The sequence below is a fragment of the Ursus arctos genome, unplaced genomic scaffold (genome assembly GCF_023065955.2).
Source record: "Ursus arctos isolate Adak ecotype North America unplaced genomic scaffold, UrsArc2.0 scaffold_36, whole genome shotgun sequence".
Classification (NCBI taxonomy): Eukaryota; Metazoa; Chordata; class Mammalia; order Carnivora; family Ursidae; genus Ursus; species Ursus arctos.
Window position 1 is genome coordinate 8,730,869 of NW_026623050.1, and position 22,799 is coordinate 8,753,667.

The window sequence follows — 22,799 nt, forward strand, 5'->3', positions numbered from 1 at the left end:
TCCTCTGCTATGAGCCTGCTTCTTCCTCTCCCACTCCCCCTGCTTGTGTTCCCTCTCTCGCTGGCTGTCTCTCTCTCTCTGTCAAATAAATAAATAAAATCTTAAAAAAAAAAAAAAAGAATTAAGTCCACAATATGGGAGAGATAATCACACACAAAAAAGTCAGACAGCCATATGCAAAAGAGTGAAAACTAGACCCTTTTTTTTTTTAAGATTTTATTTATTTATTTGACAGAGAGAGAGACAGCCAGTGAGAGAGGGAACACAAGCAGGGGGAGTGGGAGAGGAAGAAGCAGGCTCCCAGAGGAGCAGGGAGCCCGATGCAGGGCTCGATCCCAGAACGCCAGGATCATGCCCTGAGCCGAAGGCAGACCTTAATGACTGAGCCACCCAGGTGCCCCAAAGCTAGGCTCTATCTTATACAATACACAAAAATCAACTCAAGGTAGATTAAAGACTTGAATGTAAAACCTGAAACCATAAAACTCATAGAAGAAAACATAAGGAATAAGCTCCTTGACACTGGTCTTGGCAATGATTTTTTTGAATTTCATACCAAAAGCAAAATGACTAAAACAAAAATAAACAAGCAGGACTACATCAAAGTATAAAACTTCTGCACAACAAAGGAAACCATCAACAAAATAAAAAGGCAAGCTACTGAATGGGAGAAAATATTTGCAAATCATATATGGGATAGGGGGTTAATTTGCAAAATATATACTGAACTCATACAACTCAACAGCAAAAAAACAGTCTGATTTAAAAATGGGTAGAGAGGGGTGCCTGGGTAGCGCAGTCGTTAAGCGTCTGCCTTCGGCTCAGGGCGTGATCCTGGAAAGAGTCCCACATCGGGCTCCTCGGCTGGGAGCCTGCTTCTTCCTCTCCCTCTCCCCTGCTGTGTTCCCTTTCTCACTGGCTGTCTCTCTGTCACATAAATAAATAAATAAAATCTTAAAAAATAAATAAATAAAATAAAAAAAATAAAAATGGGTAGAGGGCCTGAATAGCCATTTTTCAAAGATAGTAAAATGGTCAACAGGTACATGAAAAAGTGTTCAATATCATTAATCAGCAGAGAAAAACTTGTCAAAGCCACAGTGAGATATCACCTCACACCCATTAGAATGGCTAGTATCAAAAAAACAAGAAATAACAAGTGTTGGTAAGGATGTGGAAAAAAGGGAATCCTTGTGCTCTGTTGCTAAGAATGTAAAGTGGTGTGGCCACTCTGGAAAATAGTACGGAGGTTCCTCAAAATAAAAATAGTTTCTTAAGAAACAAAACAAATGAACAAAGGGGGGAAAAAAGATACAACCCCCAAAAAACAGACTTTTAACTGTAGAGAACAAACAAATGGTTACCAGAAGAGAGTTGCATGGGAGATGGTTAAAACCGGTGAAAGGGATTGGGATTGGGATTGTCTTGATAAGCAGTAAGTAATGCATGTAACTGATGGGTCACTATATTGTACACCTGGAACTAATGAAGCACATGTGCATGTTAACTACATTGGAATTAAAATTTAAAAAATTAAAAACAGAACTACCATATGATCTAGCAATTCCACTTGTGGGTATATACCCAAAGAAATGAAATTACTATCTTGAAGAGACATCCCATGCCCATGTTCAATACAACATTATTTAAAACAGCCAAGACATGGAAATAACTTATGTGTCCATCTACAAATGAATGGATAAAGAAAACGTAGTATTTATATACACAATACTATATAGCCATAAAAAAATAAGAAAACCTTATATATATATATATATAAATCTTATATATAAGATTATATATATAACTGAGAGGGAAAAAAGAGAATTCAAATCAAAATATACCTAAAGTCTATTCTACACCTCTGGATCTTTCAGTTTGGTATAAAAGAAAAGTACATGTGCTCAAGACTGCTTGAGATAAATATCAGCTTTTTCACTTGCTAGCTTGTTACTTCATCTCTAAAAGCCACATGATGGGTAACAAAAGCACTTACCTCAAAGAGTTATTACACAGATAAATCAGCTAAGATATGTCTAATACTTAATATACTACCTGGCACATAGTAAATGCTCAATATATGCTTCCTATTATTATCATTAGTGATTATGAACACGAGTTTTAAAAAGAGTCAGATCTAAGCTAAAATCCTGGCTCTTTATCTTACCACTTTTATGACTGTAGACAGATGATTTAACCTCTCTTAGGCTGTATTTCCTCAACTATAAAATCAGGGGAAAGTTGTGGTAAGAATTAAATCAAATAATATTTTTTAAAAACACATTTAAAACAATGCCTGACACAGAAAGAATAAATGACTGCTAGCCTCTTCATTACATAATAGGTACAGACTGCTTTCTAAAGTGGTTGTACCAATTTCCACTTCTGCTATCAAGACATGAGGAAGTTCTCTTTTCTTTACCTTCACCAACACTTGGTACTGTCAAACTTTGTTTTTGCCAATCTGAAGGATATGAAACAGTGTCTTGCTACATAATTTGCATTTCTCTAGTTACTAGTAAGGTGGAGCATCTTTTCATGTTTATTGATTGCATAGGTTTCCTTTTTTGTGAATTTCCAGTTCTTATCCTTTGCCTATCTTATAACTTAAAAGACAACTTCTCAGTGTCGGTCTGACTAGATTGTGAACCCCTGAGGACAAAGACCATGCCCTGTTTATATCCCTAGCTCCTAGCACAGTGGTTCACATTTACCAGGCATCTAAGAAGGAAAGAAGGGAGAATGAAAACAAGCATTCATAAACTATCTAGTACCCTGGATTTTCTAGGGCTAAAGTTATCTGCCCCTTCTTCTCCACTCCACTGCCCCTCTCCCCACCCCACCCCCCAGGGCCAAATGTCCACCTTAGAATGATAAGCACAAGCTTGCCTTGTCCTGTGCTTCACTTACCTTTCATAAACATCCTACTGGACTCCCCTGATGATGAGTCCTCTAATGAATTACCACCTATTATCTACTGACAAGCTCACCTAGCAGTGTCTCTTCTGGACCCCATCCATTCCGTAACATCTGACTATACTTCAGGCCAAACATGTCCCATAATGTCACTGGCCACACACTATTCATACTATCTCCTCAAAACACTGTTTTTATCATGTCATTTGTCTACTTAAGAAACTATAAACAATAATGCCTACAGAAATATCATTAAAATGGTGAACGTGGACTCCTCCACAAAACTATTATAACTGATGAATGAATTCAGTAAGGTCTCAGGATACAAAATCAGTATAAAGAAATCCACAGCATTTCTATATACTAATAATGAAGTAGCAAAAAGAAAAATTAAGAAAACAATCCCATTTACAATTGCACCAAAAATAATAAAACATCTAGGAATAAACTTAGCCAAGGAGATGAAAGACCTATACTCTGAAAACTATGAAACACTAATGAAAGATATTGAAGATGACAACAAACAAATGGAAAGATATTCCATGCTCATGGATTGGAAGAACAAATATTGTTAAAATGTCCAAACTACCCAAAGCAATCTACAGATTTAATGCAATCCCTATTAAAATACCAAAAGCATTTTCCACAGAAGTAGAATAAATAATCTTAAAATTTTTTATGGAACCACAAAAGACACTGAATAGCAAAGCAATACTGAGAAAGTAAAACAAAACTGGAGGTATCACAATCCCAGATTTCAAGCTATACTACAAAAGCCATAGTAATCAAAACATATGGTACTCACACAATAACAGACACGTAGATCAATAGAACAGAATAGAGAGCCCAGAAGTAAACCCAAGAATATGAGGCAAGAACATGCAATGCAAAAAGGACAGTCTCTTCAACAAATGGTGCTGGGAAAACTAGACAGCTAAATGCACAAGAATGAAACTGGACCACTTTCTTACACCATATATAAAAATAAACTCAAATGGATTAAACACCTAAATGTGAGACCTGAAACCTTAAAAATCCTAGAAGAGATCACAGGCAGTAACTTCTCTGACACTGGCCATAGTAATATTTTTCTAGGTATGTCTCCTAAGGCAAGGGAAACAAAGGCAAAAATAAACTATTGGGACTACATCAAAATTTAAAGCTCTGCACGGCAAAGGAAACCATAAACAAAACTAGACAGCCTACTGAATGCCAGTAGATATTTGTAAATGACATATCCAATAAGGGGTTAGTATCCAAAGTATATAAAGAATTTTTTTAAAGATTTTATTTATTTAAGAGAGACAGAATGAGCTAGAGAGAGAGAAAGAGGCGGGGGGACAGAGGGAGAGGGAGAAGCAGACTCCCTGCTGAGTAGGGAGCCCTACTCAGTGTTTGATCCCAAGACCCTGGGAACAAGACCTGAGCCGAAGGCAGATGCTTAACTGACTGAGACACCCAGGGGCCCCCAAAACATATAAAGAATTTATACAACTCAATATCAAAAACAAAAAACCCAAATAATCCAATTAAAAATGGTCAGAAAACATGAACAGACGTTTCTTCAAAGAAGACATACAGACAGCCCACAGACACATGAAAATATGCTCAACATCACTAACCATCAGGGAAGCACAAATCAAAACCATAATGAGATACCATTTCACACTTCTCAGAATGGCTAAGCTCAACAACACATGAAACAAGTGTTGGTGAAGATGTGGAGAAAAAGGAACCCTCTTTACACTGTTCGTGGGAATGCAAACTTGTGGAAAATGGTATGAAGGTTCCTCAGAAAATTAAAAATAGAACTATCCTACGATCCAAGAATTGTACCACTGGGTATTTACCTAAAGAATATGAAAACACTAATTCAAAAAGATGTACGCACCCCTATGTTTATAGCAGCATTATTTACAATAGCCAAATTATGGCAGCAACCCAAGTGTCCATCAAAAGATGAATAGAAAAAGAAGATGTGATGTGATGTGGTGTGTGTGTGTGACAGAATATCATTCAGCTATAAAAAAGAATAAAATCCTGCTATTTACAATGTGGATGGATCTAGAGGGCATAACGCTAAGCAAAAGCAGTCAGAGAAAGACAAATACCATATGATTTCACTCATATGTGGAATGTAAGAAACAAAACAAACAAACAAAGAAAAAAGAGATAAACAAAAAACAGACTCTTAACTATGGAGAACAAACTGGTTACCAGAGAGGAGGTGGACAGCGGGATGGGTGAAACAGGTGAAGGAGATTAAGAGTACACTTACTGTGATAAGCACTGAGTGATGCATATAAATGTTGAATCATTATATTGTACACCCAACTAATATAACACTGTATGTTAATTATACTGGAATTAAATTGTTTTTAATTTACTTTCTGGAAAAATAAATGAAATGAAATAAAATGGTGAACCTGGAATTCACGATTCATACTGCATTACTTACCAAACCTCATTTCCTTCAGTTCTTCAATATATATCATACACTCTAATGAAGTCAGTTTGTGTTTTTATTCTCCTTTGAAAATTCTCCTTAGTGCTACTTTGTTTTTTGCTCACATTATTCCCTTCAACCTCATTTCCTCAAATCAAATACAACTCTCGAATCTAAATATCCCTGTAGGAAGTAATATCAACCAATTAAAACTCAGGATAAGATTTTCAGATATCAGCAAGTTAGTCAACTAGCAAAGCCCTGAGGGAAAAAAATAAACAAGACTATTAAAATAAGGGTCCTGGAGTTGAGCAAGAACAATCAAGTCTGGTGCAGAGATGAAAGTAGAGAAAAGAAGAAAGTCAGCAAGGTAGCACTGATCACTATGAGTCGTTGATTGTTGACCTCAAGAAAACATAGTATGGAAATATACAACAAATCAATTTTAACTCCCTACTTATATGTCTCTTATGTTAAAGAAATCCTTTAAAAGATTAAAGGAATCCTGACGGGACACTTGGGTGGCTCACTTGGTTGAGTGTCTGCCTTTGGCTCAGGTCATGATCCCAGGATCCCGGGATCAAGTCCCGCATTGGGCTCCTTGCTCAGTGGGGATCCTGCTTCTCCCTCTGCCTGCAGCATCCCCTGCCTGTGTGTCTGCTCACTCTCTCTCTCACACAAATACATAAACAATATCTTTAAAATAAGTAAGTAAATAAAGGAATCCTGAGCATACAAACCAAATCTTAACCAATCACTCCAAATACCACCACTAAGGCTTTCTCTTCATCTTCTAGCTCTTGACTAATCTAACCCAATAGGGAGTTTGTGGTCTGCCACCAAACTGTGCAAAAAAGAAACAGTGATATTCCCACTCAAAAAAGACAATAAGAAGTAGACTTAATTTAGATAGGTAGATAATACCTACAGATATTATAGGCAAGGTAGCATTTTGCTAGCCAAACACAGATTTTAATTGTGATATTAAAAAGGACTTTTATTCATCTGACATGTAGTGATAAACCCTTCCTTACTGTCCAAAATCTTTTTTTAAAGGAATAGATAAGCTGTATTCTAAAATAAACGCATATGGAGCACCTGGGTGGCTCAGTCGGTTAGGCGGCTGACTTTTGGTTTTGGCTCAGGGCATGATCTCAGTGTCCTGGGATTTGAGTACCGAGTCAGGCTCTGTGCTCAGTGGGGAGTCGGCCTGAGGATTCTCTCTCCCCCTTTCCCTCCTTCACAACTCACACTCTTTCTCTAAATTAAATAAATAAATCTTTTAAAAATAAAAATTAAAAAATTAAATAAATGCATATAACCTAACGAATCTTTCTGTTCTTACAATTTCAAATGATCATCTACTACCCCTGCTTTCAATCCAAGAGCTTAAAAAGCTATGGCAAGTGATGGTATGGTGGTCTCCATCCCATCATTAAATATTAATGAATAACAATGCCACACAAAAGGCACATGATTTTATATGATTTTTATATGCCAGAAGAGAGTAAAACAATCAGAAAGAGGCATCGATTATTTTCCTTTTTAAATAAAAAAAGCCATTTAGTAATAAAGTGAAAAGCTAGCTAAAAGTATCCCAAACTCACGAAAGGGGATGCTCTGGAAGTCAAAGAACAAATTCCAAGTCAATGGCAAACTAGCAAATACTGGGATTCTGCAAAGGTGGACTACTATACTGCTAAGGACACAATAAAACCAGTCTTAGCTTCCTTACTCATCTATCGTTTATTCCTCTTATTTACCCACTCACACCACCACCAAACAAACCAACCACATCCAATCTAACAATAAGAGCTCATGAAATAGCTATACCAAGGAAGACAGAAAAATATAAGGCATAAGTCCTGTCCTCAAGGAATTTACAATCTTTTTGAAAGAAATAAACTTACTATAAGATAATAGGACAATATAAGATCAAATGAAGAGGTGCTTCACTAAAATGAGAGTAAACAAAAAAGAGAAAGGAATTCAGCAAGGCATACCATATAAAAGAGAATCAAAGAGAATCCCCAGGAAGACATTGAAGGGTGATCCAAGGACGACACTTGTGAACAGACAAAAATACCAAGCTGAACTGGAGCTGACTAGGAGGTCCCTGGAGAGACTTCCCCAAGAAGAGGAAATCAAGAGGTGTGCAAATCAGTAGTTCATTCTTTTTAATTGCCAAATAGTATTCCACTGTATGGATATACCACCCTTGATTTATTCATTCACTCTTTGAAGTATACATTTCTGGCAAGTAAGAATAAAGCTGATACAAATACATGAACACAAATTTCATTTCTCAAGGATAAATGCCTATGGGTAGGGTTGCTGGATCACACAGTAAATCCATATTTGACATATGATAAGTCAACGCTTAATTGTTTTCCAGAGGAACTGAATCATTCTGCATCCCCACCAGCAATATGTGAGGGTTCCAGTTGCTCCATATCCTCCTCAGCACTTCGTACTGTCAACAGTCTTAATTTAAGCCATTCTAATGGATGTACAGTGGCAGCTCACCATTTGCATTTAATTTGCATTCCCCTAATGGCTCGTTATGCTAAACATCTTTTCATGAGCTGATGTGCCACTTTATATCCTCTTTGCCAAAGCAAAAAAAAAAAAAAAAGCCATTTTTGAGTGGCTTGTTTTCTTACCATTGAGTTTTCAGAGTTCTTTACATATTCCAAATATAAGTCCTTTGCAGGAACATGATTTGCAAATATTTTCTTCCAGGCTACAACCTGCCTTTTAATTTTCTTAACAGTGTCTTTGCAAGTAACAGTTTTAATTTGATGAAGTCCGATTCATCAATTTCTTCTTTTATGAATCATCCTTTTGGTGTGACGTGAAAGAACTTCTTGTCTACACTCAGGTCACGAAGATTTCTCCTATGTTTTCTTCTAAAAGCTGTACAGTTTTACATTTCAAATTTAGATGTGTGGTACATTTTAAGTTCATTTTCATATAACATATACACATTTTCATGTGTAGTTTAGTCAAGGTTCGTTATTTTTGTATGTGGATATCCAATTGTTCCAACACCACTTATTGAAAAGATTATCCTTTTTCCATTTTGCCACTTTGTAGAAAATTACTGGCCATATTTGTGTGGGCCTATTTATGCAATCTCTATTCTATTTCATTGAGCTACATGTCTTTCCCTTTGCCAGTACCACAGTCTTGATTATGATAGCTTCGTCCTGTTTTTAAATCATGTAGTTTGATTTTTCCAACATTCTTCTGTTTCAAATTTGTTTTGGGGGTGCCTGGGTGGTTCCATCAGTTAAGCATCTGCCTTCAGCTCAGGTCATGATCCCAGAGTCCTGGGATCAAGTCCCACATCGGATTCCCTGCTCAGCGGGGAGTCTGCTTCTCTCTCTCTCTCTTTCTCTGCCCCCCCCCCAAATAAATAAAATCTTTTTAAAAATTGTTTTGGCTATTCTTTTTTTTTTTTTTTAAGATTATTTATTTATTTATTTGACAGAGACAGCCAGCGAGAGAGGGAACACAGGCAGGGGGAGTGGGAGAGGAAGATGCAGGCTCCCAGCAGAGGAGCCTTATGTGGGACTCGATCCCAGAATGCTGGGATCACGCCCTGAGCTGAAGGCAGACGCTTAACGACTGCGCCACCCAGGCGCCCTTGTTTTGGCTATTCTAGGTCCTTTGCCCTCATAAAGAAATTTTAGAATCAGTTTATAACCAGTGCTGTTGGTATTGGTTTTATCAGAACTGCATTAAATCTGTAGATCAATTTGGAGAAAATCAACATCTTCACTATTTTGATTCTTCAAATTCATACATACATTCTTCATTTACTTAAATCTCCTTGATTTTTTTAAAAATCAGGGTTCTATAATTCTCAGCATAGAGATCTTATACATATTTTGTTGCATTATACCTAAGTGCTTCATTTTGGGGAAGCTATTATAAATATCTTTAATTCCGTTTTCAGTTGTTGTAGCATATAGAGATATGATTGGTTTTTGTGAGCTGACCATGAATCACTTGCCAAACTCATTTACTCTAGGAATTTTTTTGTGGATTGCTTGGGATTTTCTATATAGATGATTATGCCACATGCAAATATGGGCAATTTTATTTCTTCCTTTTCAATCTCTGTGCCATTATTTCTTCAAGTATTCTTGATGGACCACATTCATTCTCTTCTCATTCTAGGTCTCCGATGACACAAATGTAAGACTTTAGCATAGTTTCATAGGTCCCTGAGGCTGTATATTTCTTTATTTTTAACCTTTTCCTTGTTATTCAAATTGGATCATTTCTGTTGATCTATTTTGAAGTGCACAGACTCTTTCATTGTCATGTCTACTCTGCCACTGAGCCCATTTAATGAGTTTTCATTTCCATCACTGTATTTCTTAGTTCTAAAATCTCCATTTAGTTCTTCATATCTTCTATTTCTTTGCTGAGACTTTCTATCTTCCCGTTCAATCCTTGAACATGGTCATAATAGCTGATTTTAAAACTACTTTTCAGATAATCTTAACATCTGTGTGATCTTGGCATCACCATCTGTTCACTGTCTTTTCCCATGTGAGTTCAGTTTTTCTGGTTCTTTTTAAGCTGAGTAATTCTAGATTGTATTCTGGACACTTGGAATATTATGTTATGACACTCTGGATCTTATTGAAGTCCCACTGAGAATGCTGGTGTGTTTGTTTTAGCCAGTAATTGACCCAGTTGGGTTCACATTTCAAGTTCTGTCCAGCCTTCTGTGCCGTATTTCCAATTACAATTCAGTTTGCAAACCCTCTGCAGCCATACTGAATGTGTTTCATAACTGTCCCACGCAGTGTCCAGTTTGAGGGTTAGGGGTGGGCTATCCCATAATTCAGTCCTCAATGTTTCTGTATGCTGTTTAGGAATCAGACTCATGCATGTACAACTTGGAAGTCAGATCATGAGTCCATAAACAACTTTAAGTAGTCAGTTTCCCAAGCTCCTCATTCTCTTGCAATCTTTCGGTTCTCTAGGGCTCCCCTTTTCCAAGCTGGGGCTTCATTAACCCCACTCTGCCATGTATTTCCCATGACTGTGCCCACATCAGGGCCAAGCAACAGAAGAGTAGAGGGAGAAGAAAACAACGGGATTTGCCGCACTCTCTTGACACCAAAGCTCCTCCAATCTGGCAGGAAGGTTCCCCTCCCTCTGAGATTTAGGCTCCTGCCTGCCCCCATTGAGACCACTGCAGCTTCTGCCAAGGACGGACTGCTTGAGGCCTGGGGTGCAAGAAAATGAAGGAAAAAAAAGAAGAAAAAAGAGAAGGATGTGGGATTGCCACATTTTCTCTGAACATTAGGAGATCCCTTCCTGCTCCTTGAGTCAGAACCAGAGGGCTTCTCCTGGTGCTTTTTCTGTCCGTGTTAATAATGCTCACTTCCAAGTTTCAGGATCACATTAAGTTCAGGCTGGGGCATACTGGAAGAAAAAAAATGGTAAACTCACCGCCGGTTCAGTGGTACTTTGAATTCTGGTCTTCTTCCCCAATCTGCCTCCTACTATTTATTTTTCAGATTCCTCAAATAGCCACTCCAAGCATTCTGTCCAGGTTTTATAGCTGCATTCAGTGGGAGAGACAGGGTGAAGTGTGCTTACTCCATCTTATCTGGAACCAGAACCTGGACTACTGTTTTTCATAACACACTTTGTCGGACTCATTATTGAAACTATTTATATAACTTCGATTACACAAAATTAAAAATAAGCAAATCCTGTATTAACGTTATTGCGGAAAAGGGAACTAGCAAGCCAGCAGGATCACATTTTTTTAAGCATATATTCTTTTGGGTATTATATGCTTAAGAAAAAAGTGAAGTTTTTAACTGTACTTTGATTTATTTCTTTAAATCTTATTTTACCTGTGAACTTTTATAAACACTAGGACTACTGTAAATTTTTTAAAAGAAGAAAAAAAAAGTAGCAGTTATCCAAAGTACGAGACAGAGGAAGTAGACTGCAGATGAAAGACCATAATTTGTTTAAGAAACTGAAAAAGGTTCAGGATGACCAACGCTCCAAGTGTAAGCCAACAGTTTCCAGTAAAGAGGCTAGCGAGGCAGGCAGGAATCAATTCAAGGTCTTGTATGCCAGGTTAAGGTGGCTGGACTTTACCTGAGAAAAGGAAGGCCCTAAAGTGTTTTAGCAAATGTTGGGAGTTACATGATCCAATTCGTATGTTTGAACAATCGCTCCTGCTACAGGTATGTGAAAGGTATGTGAAATATGAGTCTTATTGTCTGATTCTTAGGGGTCACATCAAGTTGCAGAACAAATACATACACAGTATGATTACACATGTTGTTGAGGGATATGGGTAAGAGAGGGAAGCTTCACATACACATGCGTGCACACAATCATTATAGAGCATATGTAATCATATGATTTTATACAATTATGATTCCATATGATTTACATATAGAGGATATATATCACATGATTATGTGTGTGTAAAAATAGATAGATGACTTAATATATACTGAATGTTTCTGGAAAAAACATAAGAAACCAGTAATAGTGGTTAGCTTTGGAGGGGGGGGGCTAAGAAAAAGGGAACTTACTTTTCACTTTATTCTTCTGTTTGATTTTTAAATCATTTACTGTGAATATTTACACCCTTAAAAAGGGTTGTAAAAAAATAGAGGGAGGTCTTGCAGATAAGTATGAATGAGCCTAGCATTCAGTGACCCATTTTCTAGCATAGAGTCAGCACTCAAACAGTGCTACAGATTTCCCTACAAATATTACTAACCATTATAAAGTAAGTTCACATCACAAAACAGCTTTTTTATTATATTACACTATACTACATTTCACTAATTTACCATGTATTTTCAAGCACTCAGAAATTTAAATAGAAGATAAGAAGAATGGATTTTGAAGATATTTATTATTATCATTATACTACGTTTTTACTGTAAAAGAAATGTTTGCCTTACTCTTTTCAATTTCTTTAGCACCGAAAGGCATAAAGGGAAACATTAAAAGACCCGTTTCTTTCCTGGTCCCCCTAATGCCAATACCCAAACATAACCATTCCCAATGGCTTCTTGAGCTCTGTATGATTCCAGACTTTCATGGTGCTTATAAAGCACATATAAATATATGTGTATAAAAAGACACACATATATACATTATATTCTCTTTCAAGGAAATGGATCTCTGCTCCTTAGACCTATTCTATTTCCTATACTTCATTTTCCTAAATCCAAACAGAGTAATGAACAGACAAATCCCCAAGCTGGCAGATAATGTTAAGTCTTCCAAGTAGAGAATGTTAAAATAAATACACTGAATAAAGTTCTCAGAGATCTCCTAACACATCTTTGATGGAACAGATGAACTTTAACCAGGGCAAGCAAAAAATTACTTCAGAGAAAAAAATGTACAAGTTGCAATAAACAGAAGGCCAGATGATAGTTTATAAAAGGCTAAAGAGAGACTGCAGAGCGCAAGCTGAAAGTTGGGACATAGTGTCATTAGTAGAGAAGAGCGACTGCATGGGCTCCTGGGTGGCTCTGTCGGTTAAGCGTCTGCCTTCAGTCTAGGTCATGATCCCAGGGTCCTGGGATCGAACCCCACGTTGGGCTCCCTGCTCAGTGGGGAGTCTGCTTTTCCCTCTCCCTCCACTGCTCCTCCTGCTCATGCTCTCTGTCAGATAAATAAAATCTTTAAAGAAAAAAGAAGAAGAAGAAGAGCAACAGCAACTCTTCTGCCTTCCTGCTTGAAGTCTTTAGCTACTGCTACAAAATACAACTACTCCCTCTCCACAGTCATAAGAATCAGAGACATAGCATCATTTTGGATTAGACTACTGGTCTATCCGGTATAGAAGACTGTCTATGAAAGTTACTGCAAAGCGCTTGCCCTCATCAAGGTTCATCTGTTCCATCGAAGGGTGTTAGAAGAACTCTGATGACTCCCTTTTTGGGAAAGCACAGTAGTTGAACTCTGGGACTAAAAGGTCAGGGATAAGCCCTTACCTCTCATTACATTCTTTAGCTACTTTGTGCTATCATTTTGCCACAGAGCATAATATAAATATCAAGTTTAAGTATACGTAATTCTTTAAGTGGCTTGCAATTTAAAAGAGAACACAAGGGTGTTTTTAAAAATAAACAATTCAAACAAATTGAAAAGTGCACATAAGAATAAGGCACACAAAATCTGGTAGTTATAAAAACCTATTGAGAAATGTGTTGGCCCAATAGCAATTAGTGCCCTAGTGCCCATACTGTGGTCTCAATTATTTCTCAATGAAAGGAAACAGGGCTTCTTGGAGGACAGAGTTTCTGATTCCAACAATGGCACAGGGAAAATTCAAGGAAAGTCTGAAATATGGACTGTGCCAGAAAGGAAAGATGATGTCAAAGAACAGTGGAGTTAGAAGGACACAGCAGCCAACTTGAAAGGGCTTCCACTAGCCAAAGACATGAAAATTTGAGCATCAAAATGACAATGACCACAATGAGTTGAAATAAAATACATAAAAACCCATGACTTCATAGTGATTCTGAGAACAAAAACAAAAACAAATTCACTGGTCATATATGGCACAAAACTCATTATTCTGAGAATTGGTAAATAAGAGGGAAGAAAACCAAGCCTTTATCCTGCTCTTCTTGTAGTAACTATACTTCAGGGGAAACAAACACCTGATGAAATAAAGTTGTACTTGGTAGAATAATTCCAGTTCAAAAATTTGGAAGGAATAAAAGAATGAGAAGAATCACAATTTCACCAGCCCTATGGAAACAATAGATCTAGACCACGCACTCTTGCCTAAAGCGACAGCAGGAACAACAACCTGAATCTCATCAAGGCTCTACATCTACTACTGGTTCACAGGAAACGCAGAAGCTAGAGAAACATGGTAAAAGACACGCCAAGTATGCAATTGGCCAAATCCAGAGTTTGGACTCTTCTATCAAACTAAGAACTTCATTTCTTCAACAAATAAACGGCAAGGCCAAAAAAAAAGGGTGGGGGGAGGATGAGGGAGGAAGTCTGGAACTCTCATAGATTAAGAGACTTAAGAGATATGCCAACCAAATGCAATGGGCCTACAGTGTATGTGAATCTTGATTTGAACAGGGCAACAACAGGATATTGTTTTCAATCTAACATTTACTGAGGGCATTGTGCTGAACACTCGACATTTATCACTTCATTCTCACAACAACCCTATAATTGGTATATTATTAATGTTCCCATGTTACCCTTCGGAATTTGGGCCGAGTAGGATCACATGGGCAGTAGGTGGTGGAGGTGGTCCTGACTCCTCAGGTGTCACTTTTTTGTATCAACCACAAGTTATGTTTCTCTCTATATTGTACTTCTGCTACTTCCCACTGGTCAGTGCTACAGTCAATAGCCAAAGCATACTGCCTGAGTCCTCTTCACTCACCAGTTGCTTCCCTCCCCCACCATCAGTGCTGATAAGGTCTCAACATGCCTCAAAGACAGAACAATAGGATATTTTTAAGACAATAAGAGAAATTAAACACTGGCTAGATTTTAGATGGTACTGAGAAATAATTTTGTTAGGTGTTTAAAACTACTGTGGTTATGTTATTTTACAAAAGGAGTACCCTACTGTAAATTATCGACTTTAGGTAATAATAATGCATCAATATTGGCTTCCTCAATTCTAACAAATACATCCCACTATCGCATTAACACAATATGTTAGTAACAGGGGAAACTGTAGGTGGGGAGGGGGAATATAGGAACTCTGTATTTGCTGTTCAATTTTTCTGTAAACCTGAAACAGTTCTACAAAAGTAAAGTCTACTAGTTAAAAAAAAGTAAAATTGTGAACATGGGCTTCCTCTCCAATGAGTTCTCCAATCCATTCTTAAAACTGGTCACCTGAGGGGTTTCTGCAGCCATATTATTTCACTTTTTCAATATATAGATATCCCAAATTTTCCTAATGTTTAACATAAACTACCTCTAATATATTCTCACAGCATTCCCTTTTTTTTTTCTTTTTTGAAGGGTAAGTGGCTAAGACTTTCTAGGCTCCCACAGATGCAATTGAATGGTTTCACAGTCACTGATCACCAGTAAAGCTCTCATAGGCAAAGTAATATCTGTCAAATTTTGATGTATCTCCAAGAACCCCCACCTCAACCCTATAGATCTCCTAACTGGCTGGTAATTCATGACTCTATGAAATAAAGAATACTTTCATTAAAAAAAAGAAGCCCTTATCTATTTAGTAGAGATACAAACTGAAGTATTTACACATGATATAATGTCTAGCATTTCTTCTTTAAATTCATTTCTATCTGTTACAACCTTTTAAATGAGCACTACATTTCCACTCACAAAACTTGCTCAGTTACTTTCTGAACAGCTTCACAACACACCTAAGTAGGCTTGTAACTTCGCTACTCTAGACAGTGCTCTTTGGAAAACAAGCCCTATTATAGACAGTTACTCCCATCAAGTTGGTTCAGTTTAACATACTAGTTCCTACGGGCCTGGTGCATGCAGCTGATAACTACAGAGGATTTAAGATTTAAAAAGTGGATCCTAGAAGGTGAAAGTTGTTTTAACCAATATTTTTCTTTTAAACATCAAGGTGTAGCTTAGAACACTTCAGTGACAAAAAATTTGGTCTTACTAAGGAATCCTCTTTATAGCTGAACACTTTAGACCACACAGTTAACATTAGGTTACGTACATCTTAAAACAAATGTTACCTTGTCCTATTAAAATAAGCCCACAAGAAACTAGAAAGAGAAAAACTAGCTGGGCTTTAGTTCCTAAATATCACAGTATTAGAAAGAGAAAGAAACCTTTTCTTCCCCTTAAGTAGTTATTGTCATGTCATACAGCTTTTTAAAATGTTAACAAAAATAAAGAAAAACATCATTGAAAATATATTATCAGAGGGAATGAAGACAAAGTATTGTCTTCAAGTGATTCTTGGGGCAGGGCTTAGTCTGCAAAATCTACTTATTTGTCCAAGATATCCTTCATGAATTTTGCACAGGTTTTCAAACTTTGTTTTTTTCTCTTCCTATTTCTTTTTCTCGTGCTCATCTTCTGCAAGCTCCAAGCCCTTTTATATAACAGACACTAAAGTCTTCCCCTCAAATTCCTGCAGCTGTTGGACACAGTACTTGTCATATAGATCACTTCCAGGCCATGCTTCCAAAGACATTCCACAAAGGCCAAATTTGCTACTTGGTCTTTGGTCTCACCTGTGATGTAACAGATATGCTTCTGGTATTCCTTCATTCTGGTGCAATAGTCCCTGAGAAACACCATGTAATGACCAGAAATAGATGTGTAGTATCTTAACAGCTCTGAAAGCTTCTTCCAATTTCGGCAGTCTTCATGTATTTCTAACTTAATATGTTTTTTAAATTTATTTATTTATTTTTGTAGGGGGAGATGGGAGAGGGGCAGAGGGAGAGAGAATCCCAAGCAGACTCCCTGCTGAGCACAGACCCTGACATGAGTTTTGATCCCACGACCCTGAGATCATGACCTGAGCCAAAATCAAGAGTTAGAGGCTCAAATGACTGAGCCACCCAGGCCCCCCTCACCCCAAGCTGAATATTTTAGAGAAATGTTCATAGGGGCACCTGGGTGGCTCAGTCAGTTAAACGTTGACTCCTGATCTCAGCTCAGGTCTTGATCTCAGGGTCATGAGTTCAAGCCCCACATTGGGCTCCATGCTGAGTGTAGAGCCTACTTTAAAAAAAATGAAAAGAAAAGAAATGCTCATAAAACTTTTTGTAGTTCTGTCTTCTGCCAGTTCAGCGAAGAGTTCTAAGCATCTTTTGACCAAATTCCTTCTGATAACCTTTAAAATTTTGCTTTGCTACAACTCATGGGAAATATTTAAAGGAAGATCCTCAGAGTCCACCACACCTCTAGTGAAATTCAGATATTCAGGGATTAGCACCTTGCAGCTATCCATGATGAAAACTCTGAGAACATATAACTTAATGTTGTTCTTTTTCTTTGTTTTCAAACAGATCAAAGGGAGTACATCTTGGGACAAAAAGAAGGGCTCTGAATTCCAACTGTCCTTCAGCTGAAAAATGCTTCACTTCTAAGTGATCTTCCCACTCACTGGTCAAGCTCTTACAAAATTATCCATATTCTCCATTAGTAATATCATCAGGATTTCTGGTCCAAATAGATTTATTTGTCTTGTTCAGTTCTTCTTGACCAATGTACTTCTCCTTGATCTTTTTCTTTTTCTTGTCACCATCCTTCTTTTCTTCCTCATCCTCATCAGAACCAACATCTATTTCAGGTTTGTCATCAGACTCCTTTTCTTCCTTTTCTTCTTCCTCTTTCTCCTCCTTTTCTTCAGCCTCATCATTACTGACTTATCACATTCCTTCTCCACAAAAAGAGTAATGGTATAGCCAACATATTGGGAGTGTTTCTTCACAATCACCTCTATTCTTCTTTACTCCAAGTACTTAGTGTGGTCTTCTTTCAGATGCAGGATAACCTCTGTTCCATGACCCAGAGGTTCACCTGTATCAGTCCTAACTGTGAACGATCCTCCGGCAGAAGACTCCCAGGCATACTGCTCATCGTCATTATGTTTGGTGATCATGGTCACTTTCTCAGCAACCAAACAGGTGCCAAACTGGCCAATCACAGAAATATGCACCAGCCTGCAAAGGTCCCATGAACACTTTGGTCCCAGACCTGGTGACAGTACCAAGGTTATTGACCAAATTGGCCTTGGTCACGCCAATCATGGTATCCACCAGAGTGAGGGTTCGATCTTGGTTGTTTGGAACGAGATTAATGTGCAGCTCTTTCTCAGAATCTAGCTTACTGGGATCTGTCAAGCTTTCACATCTGATTTTGTCCAAAGCATCCGATGTATCTGAAATAAGTTCCCTCAGAAAAATCTCTTTATTCAAATAGAAAGTGTTGATGAACAGGGACATCAACCGAGCAATTTCCACCTGAAAGGTGAATGTCTCAACATTCTTCTCCTCCACCAGCTGGTCTTGGGTCTGGGTTTCCTTAGGCATCTCAGCTAAGGGACCACATGGGCTTCTGACAACACAGCGCTAGGACACAGAAGCCACTTAGCATTTCTTTTTAAATACTCCAGCAAGGTGGGAAAGAGTGTTAAAGGAGTAAGATACAGCTGCAACAAGACCGGCCAAGTGCTGATAACTAGCTGAAGTTGAGTACTGGGTACAAAGAATGTTCTTTATATCATATTTCCATTTTTGTGTATATTTAAAATTTTTCATAATTAAAAATTAGGGAAAATAGCAAATTTAAGATTTGCCTGTCTTGCTGCAGGATTCTAGCTACGTATCAAATTTTGTTAAGAATCTTTTAAACAGGGGCGCCTGGTGGCTCAGTCGTTAAGCGTCTGCCTTCGGCTCAGGGCATGATCCCGGCATTCTGGGATCAAGCCCCACATCGGGGTCCTCTGCTGGGAGCCTGCTTCTTCCTCTCCCACTCCCCCTTCTTGTGTCCTCTCTCTCACTGGCTGTCTCTCTCTCTCTGTCAAATAAATAAAATCTTAAAAAAAAAAAAAAAAAAGAACGTTTTAAACAGCATTGATGGTAGGTTCCTCAGGTACTGCAGAATTACTAGTAATCAGTTTGAAATCATGAGACAGAAGTTTTTTTCCTCTTAGACCAGCACTGTAAATAAAACTGTATTTATTAAAAAGACAAAAAATAGTGGTGTGGTGAGATACAGCTCAAGAGCTCATTAAAATAAAGAAGTGAAGAGAACCAGAATATCACCATAAAACATTTATTGAAGATGGGAGACAAGAAAGAAAAAAAGAATCTAACAGCCTAGGGAGGCAATTATCCCCTTTGTTCCAAGTTTCAAAGCAAATGAACTGAAAGACAAAGGTATGAAGACAGTATGGTCCAAACGGAGACAAGGAGGAAACACAAATAAATGGTTATATAGAGATAAATAATAAAAAGAAAAGCTTATTATGTTTTGTGGTTCTACGTACTAGGGATACTTTAGAGAATAATAACGAAGTGTAAGAAAAGAACTACCTAACAGGCCTATAGACAGATGGTTTAGTTGTTTGGTTTTTTTTTTTTTTTCTCTTTTAAGATTTTATGTAAATTCGAGTTAGTTCACACATAGTGTAGTATTAGTTTCAGGATAGAATTTAGTGATTCATCAGTTGCATATAACACCCAGTGCTCATTACATCAAGTGCCCTCCTTAGTGCCCATCACCCAATTACCCCATCCCCCCACCCACCTCCCCTCCAGCAACCCCATTTGTTCCCTGTATTTAAGAGTCTCTTTATAAAGGTTTGTTTCCTTCAGTAGTGACTAACACATTCAAACACATTCGTTAAAACCAAGTACAATTCAGGAGTCTAACTTGATTCAATAGAGAATTGTAGGATACATCCAGAGTGGTTCAGAGAGCTGTGAAATGAGAGTAATCTGAGGTAGCAGCACAGGGGAAAGTCATTTAGAAGAGAACATGGGGTAAAATGCTAAGGCCTTCACACTTCAGAGCCGATGAGAAAGGATTATACTAGTAAGCAGAGTTAAGCATGAGCTGAGGAAATCTAAAGTTAGCAAGTACAAGAAAGACTGAGAGAAAATTGAGAACTGAGGAAATCCAGGAAAAAACACTGTGAGAACTTTGAAAAGGGGAATTGATTTATTACAAAGAACAAAACTTAGGGTTCTGGCTAAATTCATCATAAAATATCTTTTTATCTTGTAAAGAAACAAATCTTTATATCACCTATCAAAAATTGAGCATCAATTTAAAGATTTATTTGAGAGACAGCGAGCACGCATGTGAGCTTGCATGCATGGGGGGAGGGGCAGAGGGAGAGGGAGAGAGCTGACCCTGAGATCACAACCTGAGCGGAAACCAAGAGTCTGATGCTTCATCGATCGAGCCATCCAGGCACCCCTGACGATCAGTTTAAAACCAACCAATCCTTTAAAGGGTTAGCCTCTGGTTATGTATCTTCCCCTTAGACACTAAGCCTTTTTATTGGGGTCAGTGAGTTAAGAAGTCATTATCTCAGAAGGCAGGCAAGTATAAGTTAGCCCCATAAAATGTTCTCAGAAAGGCCCAGATTCTAAAGCACCCTCAACCAAAATAAGTTGTGAGACATTAAATACGCAGAAGGCATTAGTTAGGAAGCCAAGAAAAGAGTCAAGGGCCGCCTCACTGAAATACAGACCATGGAATTAAAATTAAAATTAAAAAAAAAAAAAAAAAAGGAAAAAGAATAAGAAATACAGACCAGAAGATAAAAACCTGTTTGTTTGAAGAGTTCTGATGACTAAGATGTAGTTATAAGCAGATAGGAGAAACATTTTAGCTAACAGTATGAAAGATAAAATAGAAGGAAAGGAGAGACTTAGCATCCTAGGGTCTCCCAATTCATCCATTAAAAGGTACTAAAGTTATCTTCAAGCTTTATCCCATAGAATCCTGGGTAAAATGTGGCCAAAATGGGCAAGAGAACCTACAGAAAGGGCTACAGAGCTGTATCCTGCCTCACCTGGAAGCATCTCCTCAGGCCCAATAGGAGAAAGATGAAGTGGCATGCTCCAGGCCACCGTGATGCTGACATATCCTTTTTGGGCTCGTCTGAGAGTCAAGCAGATCTCCTAGGATCTGTGCAAACCAGGAATTGGTAGCTCCAGCTGCACCTATTTGTGGCCCCTACATCACTGATCTGAGAACAGCTCCGAAGAAACAGGGAGTAAGGTGAAAAGGTGAAAAAAAAAAGAAAGTGCCATCTTTTCCCCTATTCTTCCTTTTCCAGCTACATTTTTTCTAGTAGTGACAATAGGTGTTGATTCACTGCCTTCCGAATTTCCCATGTTTTGGGAAACCTAAGTTTGGGCTAAAAATAACTATTAAACACATCTATAATTTTATTAGCATCAGGCTCTAATCAAATGAGCCAACTGGTAGAGAAACCTGGATAATGAGAAAGCTTAGGCAAAGGACAATGACTAAAAGAACAGACATTCCCAGAATATATAATACACATTTCATCAACTTAACACAAACTACTTTACTAGAATTCCAAACATCAGGAATTCATAAAGAGAGCACATTCACCCTAGAGACTACACGGCTATGAATTTGAAGGTCCTAGGCTACACAGCACTTTGTGCTTGCTATTTCTACCAACTACAGTTATTTCTAGTAATTCCAGAAACTTCTTTTGCTCTACATTAGTATTAAATTTATTTAATGTTAATGAATGTTCTATAACAATATCAAACCTTCAAGAACATAACAAGATTATTTAATGTGCTAATCACCCCATTTAATTTTGATTCAGATAAAACATTTAAATATGAGGAATATCAGATTATATCATTAAACTGAAAATACAAAGATGAATACAAACTAGCAATATATTCAGGGTTTTACATCACTGGATTAAAGTCAGAAAAAAAGTCATTTATCCTTGTAGCAAAAAATAGGAACCCAAATAGTAAAACAAATCTCAGAAGTGACAGCAGGGCCAGAACCAGTTCAATGAAACTGAAGTTGATGAAATCACATAACAAATACTATTATTTTTAATCTACCCTGTGGTGTGATTTGAAGGCGGCTTCCTTATGTGATGTGGAGGTAAAGCATATTTACCTTCAATAACATGGGTAGAAACGAACTCAGAGGTATTCATGTTTAGTGGTTTTAAAAAAAGGCAAATTTTTTACCATAACAGACTTATAAAAGCACTTTCTAAAGCAGAATGTTTCAGCTAATTCACTCGCTCATCCTTATTCACCATGAGAAAGAATTCCCACAGTCCAAATAACCTGAGCAATTCATTGTTCTAGTACTACTAGCTAGTGATAAAATTTCAAAGAGAAAAGTGCTAAGCATTGTTTATACTGAACTGACCCCTGATTATTCAGTTACTAGAGGACGTAATGAGGTTCAGAAAGATAACAGTAAGTTCTACATTGTCTGGTATATCGTACAAAGCAGCTTACCTTGTAGTTTTTTCAATACGGCCACCTCCATTTTCAGAACTTGTTTTGGTTGTTGAGCTGACTCTACCTTCAGTGCAACATTTTCCCTGGTGAGCATGTCCAAGGCATCGTAAATTTCTCCAAAGCCCCCACCCCCAATCTTCCTCAACTGCACAAGAAATAAGAACATACATACGTACAATTACTAGAACATTCTAATTGGAAATCAATTCATCTCTTACATTAAAAAAATAATAATTTTACTATCCCTATTGAGAATAAAAGATCTCAATATTGTTAAATTATACATATGCCAAGAAGAAAACAAATGCCTAGAAATAGCATCGAAACCTTTTCCCACAGTTTTGCCCACAAAAGGTAACGAAATTGTTTTAGCCAGAAGCAATTTTAAAATTTAGTCTACAGCCAGCACCAAAATTTCACAAAAGAGCACA

At 37.6% G+C, this 22,799-nt stretch overlaps 1 protein-coding gene and 1 pseudogene across 6 annotated transcripts in view; both read right to left on the minus strand.

Annotated features, from left to right (window-relative positions):
- TTBK2 (tau tubulin kinase 2) overlaps window positions 1–22,799 on the minus strand; it is a 133,460-nt gene that overhangs the window by 78,890 nt on the left and 31,771 nt on the right. For 3 of the 6 annotated variants that reach the window (XM_026479903.4, XM_057306194.1, XM_048218300.2), the window contains one exon: window positions 22,366–22,513. In XM_026479903.4, the coding sequence (XP_026335688.1) occupies window positions 22,366–22,513 (148 nt within the window). Of the gene's footprint in view, window positions 1–10,837; window positions 10,950–20,906; window positions 21,603–22,365; window positions 22,514–22,799 lie in introns of those variants that run through there. The other 3 variants (XM_026479905.4, XM_044377527.3, XM_044377526.3) reach the window with 3 other exon arrangements.
- LOC130542495 (heat shock protein HSP 90-alpha A2-like) lies at window positions 11,336–18,885 on the minus strand (annotated as a pseudogene).